The 6,542-nt window shown below is 41.9% G+C and overlaps 1 protein-coding gene across 1 annotated transcript; it reads left to right on the top strand.

Annotated features, from left to right (window-relative positions):
- Positions 1–1,931: 1,931 nt before the first annotated feature.
- On the top strand, positions 1,932–6,191 carry LOC110962789 (alpha-amylase-like). The gene is made up of 9 exons (XM_051948056.1): positions 1,932–2,130; positions 2,564–2,710; positions 2,945–3,142; positions 3,462–3,692; positions 4,360–4,493; positions 4,697–4,919; positions 5,011–5,132; positions 5,264–5,389; positions 5,955–6,191. Exons 1-9 carry the CDS (start codon positions 1,963–1,965, stop codon positions 6,142–6,144), a joined length of 1,539 nt encoding a protein of 512 aa, XP_051804016.1. The 5' UTR covers positions 1,932–1,962; the 3' UTR covers positions 6,145–6,191.
- The last annotated feature ends 351 nt before the right edge of the window (positions 6,192–6,542 follow it).

Genomic DNA, 6,542 nt, shown 5'->3' with positions numbered 1-6,542 from the left:
ACATGACGAAATCGTGTTGGTGCGCACGAAACCGAAACTAAAACTTACGTGACAGTTTCACGAATCCCCGTGAGACCGTGTTGAATGGTGAGGGGTTGGAGAACAAAACTAGGAGTGGGTGACAGGGACGGGAAAGGAGCGACGGTGCCAGGGACCAGCGGCTGGGTAGGCTTCCAGGAGGAAGTGAGTTGGCGACGGAGAGCGGGCAGGAGGCTTCGGTTCCGGGGGGGCGAGAAGCAGAGTGTTTCTGGAGGTCAGGATGGCTCGACAGGATGTTTCCAGGATCTCGGTGAAGGGGGGGGGGGGGATTCCGGGAAAGGTGGGGGGACAGACAGGACTGGGAAATCTGGGCAGCAGGAACGATGAACTAGGACAGGAGAAACAGGGTTAGAATCAATGTACCGAACAAGCAAAGAGACGTGCAGAGGAGCTAGACTTTCAACTGACTGCAGGAGCAGAGTTTACCATCTGGCAGGGGATGGAGGGTGAGACCGGTCTTTATTTCAGGTGTGTCGAGTCGCAGCTGCCCAGGATTCGGTGGATGATAGATTCTAACCAGAGTCAGCTGGGGAGAACCGCTCTGCCCAGCAGCAGAGGGAGAGGGAGAGCGAGGGGAAGAGAGAGAGAGAGAGAGAGAGAGAGAGCAGGAGGAGGGGTGTCAGGTGGGGGCTGAGGAGAAGGAGACCCTGACAGATGCAATGAAAACGAATGGTGTCCATTTATTAAATCCAGTCTTTCTATCCTCTGAGGAGCAAAAAAACCCAGACACTCACAAAGTGTGTGATGCATGACAGGTTGTTTCTTCATGTAAAATAGGTTTTTGGTTGAAAAGTCAATTAAGCTGTTTTATTTTAGAGGCTCAGTGGAGGCGGGTCATTTTTGACCCTGAGGAGTGCACAGGATCTGAAGACAACACGAGGATTAATCCTTTCATTACCATAGTAAAACTTCAAAAAAATCTATATTATCACAAGAAAACGAAACAAAACAAAAAAAGGAAAACTGTGAGATCAACACAGCCTGCTGTTTTTGAAGTGGAGACAGCTACTTGATGTCATTGCCAATGACCAATGTAGGCTACTAGCCAAAGTGTCAAGGACAGCCCCTCCTTTACACAAAGACTGAGGTCAGATTAGGGATAAATTTAAAACATGGAACAGTACATGATGATGAATGTGGTGACTTTCCCACGCATGCATGCCAAACACTGACACAATCACAACATGAAAAAAATTGATGTTGCATTTATTTGCCTTGCTCCTAAAAAGAAATTTCTCCTAAATCAAAGTCTTTTATACATTTAAGCAGCCTGAATTGTCATGTTTGGAGTGGTGAGAATTGTAGAATTGTCCTCATGTTTGAATCACTGCAAGATAATAATATTAGATTCTGATGATGATCACATGATTGTGATCCAACTACAGATCAATCGCTGCTGACTTATTGGGATTTATCCATTGGAAATAATGTAAAGAACAACTGATTAAATTGTGGGGGTGTTTCTGAGTCCCATCAATTCCTGCTGCTCGCTACATATTTAAGTCACGTGATTTGGTATCAATACATGCGTACACATGCATGAAACACGCCTGTGCTCAGTGCAAGGTCATCCTGTTTGTGGGTACAGCTACATTAAATGGCCACGTTCTATGTCGTCGTGATTTCTGATCATCAGTAACTAATGAACAAATGCTGCATTTCTAAAATAAACATGCTGCATTTCTGACAATGCCATATAGGGGAACGAACAGCCTTGGCAGAGTACTGCGCTCTCTGTGTGTTTTTCTTGTTTCTGTTTGTTTTTAAAAGGAAGCAGAAAAAGAACTGGATAAATGCACCTGTTTAATTTCCATGCTGATATGTACCGGGTTCTCATTGGTCCAGCAGGGGGAAAAATTAGTATAAATATTACGAGGGCAGAAGAAGGTGTGTGTGTGGTTTTCTCTGTCACCCAGTGGAAGGATGAAGTTGGTTATTCTGCTCGCTGTGTTCGGGCTCAGCCTCGCCCAGCACAACCCCCACTTTAAACATGGAAGGACGTCCATCGTCCATCTCTTTGAGTGGCGCTGGGCCGACATCGCTGCTGAGTGTGAACGCTTCTTGGGTCCCAAAGGCTTTGGAGGTGTTCAGGTATGTATGGCTGAATGTAAGTGTGCAGCTTATTCTAGTTCTGTAGAAGGAGAGCAGTGGTTACATTTCCCAACTGACAATAAAGTAATAAAAATAATTAGTGCACAGATTACTACAACAGGTATAACAGAGTTATTTGAAATAGTTTCACCAGCAAAGACCACACTCTCAATTTGAACAAGTGAAAAGGGTAGACTGGTATGTATGGATGTACGACAGGAAGGGGAGTGCTTGAGGTGTGGTCCTGGTCGTGAACCTCAGCTAAAGATTTTAGCTCCATTTGCCATGTATTCACTGTGTATTCTGTACATTGATTGTGTTTATTAAATTAAAAAAGTGAAATATTAAGATGACAAACACGATTCAAACTTTTCTGCTGGTGTCATAAAAGTAATAACTAATATTTATTCTCCTTTTTTTAAAAAAAAATCAGATCTCTCCTCCAAGTGAGAACATTGTGCTGGACCATCCCTGGAGAGCCTGGTATCAGAGATACCAACCCGTCAGCTACAAGTTGTGCTCCAGGTCTGGCAGTGAGAACGACCTGAAGGACATGATCTCCAGATGCAACAAAGTTGGGGTAAACAACAAATTGCCACTTCATGCTTTTTGCATTAGTATCAAAATGTTTTCGGACAAGAATAACATAACACCTTGAAGTACAGGAAAAACTAATAAAGACCCACAATGCTACAATTTAGCAAATTACCACAGAATGAACTTGACATAAAAATAAAATAAGGAAAAAATATTAGTGATAGAAGACAAATGTTGATTTGGTGTGTTGCACTTTCAACATTGTTTATTGCAATAGGTCAACGTCTATGCGGATGTTATCATCAACCATATGAGCGGATCTGGAGGTGGAGAGGGAACCCACTCCGCATGTGGCAGCTGGTTCAGTGCTACCAAAGAAGACTTCCCCAGTGTCCCCTATTCCTATTTGGACTTCAATGACAACAAATGCCACACTTCCAATGGTGAAATTCAGAACTATAATGACAAATATCAGGTAATAATGTAACAGAGAAGCACTGTCAGAACAATGAAATTTACAGTTTTATCTTCAGAACTTTTCCATGTCAGGAATCCATACAACAACATTTATTCATAAGTTCACACAGATCCACAGTTTGACTTAGTCACACTGAACCCTATTAGTTTAATTTTGTTGGTCGTGCACAAGTCTGACCACCGTCATAAATGTTTTGAGCAATCAGGATGACAGTAGTAACAGGAAAAATGTATTTATAAAAATGGAAATTTGATAGATTATATCTGCAAGAAGACTTTTAAAACATGTGTAACGGTGTGATTATCAACTCCTTCAGGTGCGTAACTGTCGTCTGGTTGGTCTGTTGGACCTCGCCTTGGAGAAGGAATATGTCAGGGGCAAGGTGGTTAACTACTTGAACAGCCTGATTGCCATAGGTGTGGCTGGTTTCAGAGTAGACACCAGCAAGCACATGTGGCCTGGTGACCTGCAGGTTATCTACGGTCGTCTTAACAACCTCAACACCAACTGGTTCTCCGGTGGCTCCAAACCCTTCATCTACTCGGAGGTAGTTATCCCAAAATGGTTTTATAAATATAGTGGTTGAAGATCTCAAAAAGACAGAAGAAAATGTATGGAGACTACACTATTATTATACATCAGTGCTAGTTAGTTACCAGTGCATAGTAGATATAACTATACACAACAAATACAGATATAACTTCAGTTCACGTCCATATTTGACAGTTGTTTGTTTTGGTAGAATATCTTGCTGTGTCAACAGGCCAGATTAACTTATTTGAACTTGATTTGCAGGGACACATGCAGATAGTGAACACAAACTGCTTCCAGAAGCACTTACTTGTGTTCAATGGCATGATTGGTCAAGTCCCAGCTGTAATCTACATGTAAGCATGTGATTGGATGTGTGAAAAACACCCAGATGCCCAGTATTTATTACTGATAATTCAAATTAGCAGTCAGCAGGGCTGTGATAAAAGAAGCCCAGAAATCAAGCTGGCAAACTCTATCACTCAGAGAGCATATGACAGAAACAGATGTCACATATAAAAAAGTGTCCTGTGACTTTCTAAAAGACATGAGCCTTTAATAGTATAAATAGGATTCTTGTCACTATAGAACTAAACTGTTTTGTTATATCACTGATATACTACTGCTAATGTAAATCAATTTAGAGCATGGATGATATGGGTTGTGGTCTGTTTGTCCTCCAGGTTATTGATCTGGGAGGTGAGGCCGTCTCGTCTAATGAGTATTTCCATTTGGGAAGAGTGACTGAGTTCAAATATAGCGCCAAACTGGGATATGTCTTCAGAAAATGGGACAATGAGAAGCTGTCCTACACCAAGTATGTGTATTTCTGCTGTCTAAATCATATATCACACAGATACTGAGATGTTTTTTTACATGTTAAGGATGTGTCTAATAACTAAGTGATGACAAAGTCTTATTGAAAATAGAGATGTGGAATGTCCTAATTAAATGCTTATTCAATAGTAATATGATAGTAATATTCTAAGGTAAACTGCTAATTTGTGTTTCTTTTCACAGGAACTGGGGAGAGGGATGGGGCTTCATGCCCAGCGGCAATGCTGTGGTGTTTGTTGACAACCATGACAACCAGAGAGGTCATGGTGCTGGTGGTACATCCATTCTTACCTTCTGGGACTCCAGGCTGTACAAGATGGCTGCCGGCTACATGCTGGCTCACCCTTATGGAGTAACCAGGGTCATGTCTAGCTACCGATGGAACCGCAACTTCGTAAATGGAAAAGTATGCTCTCTCTTTGGTAATGTTGAAGTGCAGTCATGCTATAGTGAGTATATGGAACAGTTTTGTTCAACATGTTTGATGATCATTGAAGGATCAGAATGACTGGATGGGCCCTCCCAGCTATGGTGATGGATCCACCAAGCCTGTAACAATCAACTCTGACCAGACATGTGGAAATGACTGGGTGTGTGAGCACAGATGGCGTCAAATCACGTGAGTTGACAGAAAGCAAGAGATGCATACTGCTGACTTTACACTCAGAACATGAGTCACTTCTGCTTCGTCACATGGATGTGAAAAGTTTGAAGTCAGATGGATTTTATTTTAATGCATCTCCTCTTTAGGAACATGGTCATTTTCCGTAATGTGGTCAATGGACAGCCTCTGTCCAACTGGTGGGACAACGGGAACAACCAGGTTGCCTTTGGACGTGGTAATCGTGGTTTCATCGTCTTTAACAACGACAACGGGTAAGAACTTGACAATGTAACTGGTAGTGAAGACAAATCAACTTCACATTAAAATGAGATTAAACAAATGTATGGAACTGGAGGCACGTACATCTCAGCATCTAACAAATTGATGGGCCCCTTATCAAAATATTTTTCACATGAACATCACCGATATGATGGTATGTTGTAATAGGGTGGTCTCTGCTGACTCTTAAAATTCTTTATTATCAACATTTCCAATACAACCCATTCCCAATCCAAAATTCTACAGTCAAGAAGAGTATCTTAAGTTGTGAAAATGTAATTGTCTTTTCATTGAATAGAAGACACCTTTCAGAATTTTCAAAAAGTAATATCATCTTTTCTTCTGGCATAATATTGAAGGTCTGTACAGTGTTTTTATCACTTCTCTCTCCATGATGCAAAGCCTGTCTCCCCCTAACCAATATACTACTCATTTACAATTTATTTTTGCATTTAGGAGAAAATAAGCAAAGTAGGAAGGCAAGATTCTCACAGAAAAGTTTAATTTTGACATTGGAGTGGTTTTGACAACAATATATCCCTTGTCTTCATCTTCCAGTGAGCTGAATGTGACCCTGAACACTGGCATGCCTGGTGGTACCTACTGTGACGTCATTTCTGGCCAGAAGGAAGGAAGCAGGTGTACTGGGAAGCAGATCCAAGTTGGTGGCGATGGCCGTGCCCACTTCAGGATCAGCAACAGTGATTCAGACCCCTTTGTTGCTATTCATGCTGACTCTAAGCTGTGAACACATTGTGAAAGTTGAAATAAATCAGCATTTTAAAACTTCAATAATGAACACATTGAGTTATTTAATCATGATATGGGGTGGCAAGGTGGTGTAGTATCTAGCACTGCCACATCACAGCTGGAAGGTTGTTTCTGCATGGAGTTTGCATGGTCTCCCTGTGCATGCGTGGGTTCTCACCGGGTGCTCCCACAGTCCGAAGACATGCTGAGGTTAATTGGTGATTGTAAATTGTCCATATGTGTGAATGTGAGTTTGCTTTGGTTGTTTGTCTTTATGTGGCTCCTTAATAGACTGGTGACCTGTCCAGGGTGAACCATTCATTTCAGTCAGCTTCTTGCTCCCCTTCCACAATCTACAGTTCTGCAGTTTAACTGAGCAGACACTCGGGAACTTTT

The sequence above is a fragment of the Acanthochromis polyacanthus genome, chromosome 5 (assembly GCF_021347895.1).
Source record: "Acanthochromis polyacanthus isolate Apoly-LR-REF ecotype Palm Island chromosome 5, KAUST_Apoly_ChrSc, whole genome shotgun sequence".
NCBI lineage: Eukaryota > Metazoa > Chordata > Actinopteri > Pomacentridae > Acanthochromis > Acanthochromis polyacanthus.
Note: the sequence above shows the minus strand (reverse complement) of the source record. Positions and strands in the feature narration are given on the sequence as shown.